Consider the following 2,323-nt stretch of genomic DNA (forward strand, 5'->3'; position numbering starts at 1 on the left):
TTGAGTGGGCCTTTAAGTCCAGTCAGACAGCTGTTGGTTGGCACCAACATGTGAGTAACACTTAATGCACCTTTACCTTTATCTTGCCATGTTGGCCATTGTCATGGTTCATGATGGAAAGATCGTAAGAGACAAATAAGAGGAAGTCCGCTGTGAGGTCTCCTAGAAATGACTACATCGACAAGACTGGAACAATGGCAGTGTCAGTGGACATGCGAATGTGGAAGGTGGAAGATTTCATGAAGTCCCACTCCTAGCAAAGAACTAAAAGTGACTAATGACGGCTGAGAGAAGGAGCCCCCTTATTGGTTGTCCAACAAAGACTTGTCAATCCTGAAACCATATAAATGCAGATAATAAAAATTGGACTCAGAATGGTTATATTCGTATATTTGTGTATAAGCATATGCACATACACACATACATATGTATACACACATCATATACTCATATGCACATATACACATGTATATACACACATATACATGCATTCACATATACATACACACATATGTACATACATACACATGTGTATGTGTGTTTGTGTAACAATAATAATAAAAGAAAAAGAGTCTATCAACTTGAGAGTTTGTTGGGGCATTGGAGGGATTGAAGGGAGGAAAAGGAAGGGGAAAATGATATAATTCTATTTCAACTAAGAACATATTTAAAAAGCACAAAGAAGACCAGGAATTGGGACCTCAGTTTCTGTCTTCTTTAAACCTGAGGATTCCGAAGGTATTGGTTAAATGTTTTGTTCTTTTTCCTGATCTGGTGGGTGAGTGTTTCATGAATATGCAACATTGTAAGGACAAGCTGCTGAACATCTGTCACTTTACAGATTAGGTCTTTTGAGAAATCTTACAAGAAAGGAGGACTTTTGCATGGACATTCTATGGGTAAGAGAGTGAATGATTTGTCTAGTTTGTAAGGCTGGGGGATTCTGGGTGATCTTAGTGAAACCAGGGAAGCCCCAGGCAACTTGTGACACCTTGGTTATTGTAATACACAGATTTCTCCTGGTTCTATCCAGGTAGTTCATGTTATTGATGGGAAAATAACACTGACAATGAGTCAATCTTCAGGAAGATATTTTAAATAAATAAATACTTTTTCAACAGATAATAAATGGTATTTATGATTCCTTACACTATCTCTTCAATGTATAAAAACTATATTTACCTCCAAAAAATTAATGTTGAAAAAGTTGTTTCTGTATCATTGTTAATGCATGCCACACTGAAGATATCAGCTCTCTGAAGGATGACCCATATATGTTTTTAAATATATAAAAACATTTAACTATTTTCTCCCCAAGTAAATACAATAAGCAAACAATGCCAAAGACGGAAGAGCCCATGCTTTTGGATGTTAACCAGAGGTGATTTATTCTGATGGGTCAGTATTATTAAAGACACAGATACTGAAAGAAAAATGGGCTTTTCTTAAAGATACATTTCTAGATTAGCAGAAGGTCTGAGGCAGCTGTTAGGAGAAAAGTGGGAAATTCTCGATGACTGTATTTCTGTATCTTACCGTGTTTGTCTCACTGAAGCCAGGCATTGATGATGGTGCCTCTTGATTGCAGAAGTAGTAGAAGCATCTGGAATCCGTGTGATCCAGGTGTAGATGAAGAAGACCAACCAAACAGCCAGCACCATGTCTTCCAGAAGAAAGAAATGCAGATGGATGCCACCAACACAGCTACTATTTCCTGTCCATGTGTCTTTCAAAAAATAATTATCACATCATGAAAATGAAGGAAGGAGAAAAAAAGCAGATATTGTCCTCAATGCCGCCCATTGTTTCCGTAGATTAAGTAGATTAGCATCACACACAGTTATGTGTCTGTCTACCTCATCAGCAATGTAAGGAAAATAAGGCAACACCTTTCGTTTGCCCTCTTTCTAGGGGAGCTGCTTAGCACGATGCTTGATTCCCCACTCAGTACTCTCTTAGCTGCTGTCCTAGGCAGACAAAGAAGCTAGGTTAGGCCCTAATCCTCTTAATCCAATGCAATATGATTTGAATATATGTAATGACTCTGTAAAATAATATGCTTAATGAGAGAAAGATGATTAATTTAATCTTAATTACACATTGTAAACAAGGCCTTTTCTTTCATCCTGATGTTTCATTTAATCTGGAATGAAATTCTTTCCTCTCTTTAAATACACAGCCCTTCCTGCACAGCAGAAAATAGTATTACTGTACTTTCAAGTAAGCTATCACATTTTAAGATGGTTTATTCCCTTCATAACAAAAGTAGTCCACTTTAAGTGTAAATATAGTAACAAGCCTCTAAATGAAGCAGTACTGTCTT

The 2,323-nt window shown here is 37.1% G+C and overlaps 1 protein-coding gene across 1 annotated transcript in view; it reads right to left on the reverse strand.

Moving 5' to 3' along the window:
- Positions 1-1,661, reverse strand: part of Gabrr3 (gamma-aminobutyric acid type A receptor rho3 subunit) — a 49,396-nt gene extending 47,735 nt beyond the window's left edge. The window contains exon 1 of the mRNA XM_005345258.2: positions 1,537-1,661. Coding sequence (XP_005345315.1) covers positions 1,537-1,661 — 125 coding nt within the window. The remainder of the gene's footprint in view (positions 1-1,536) is intronic.
- Between the last annotated feature and the right edge of the window lie 662 nt (positions 1,662-2,323).

The sequence above is a fragment of the Microtus ochrogaster genome, chromosome 2 (genome assembly GCF_000317375.1).
Source record: "Microtus ochrogaster isolate Prairie Vole_2 chromosome 2, MicOch1.0, whole genome shotgun sequence".
Classification (NCBI taxonomy): Eukaryota; Metazoa; Chordata; class Mammalia; order Rodentia; family Cricetidae; genus Microtus; species Microtus ochrogaster.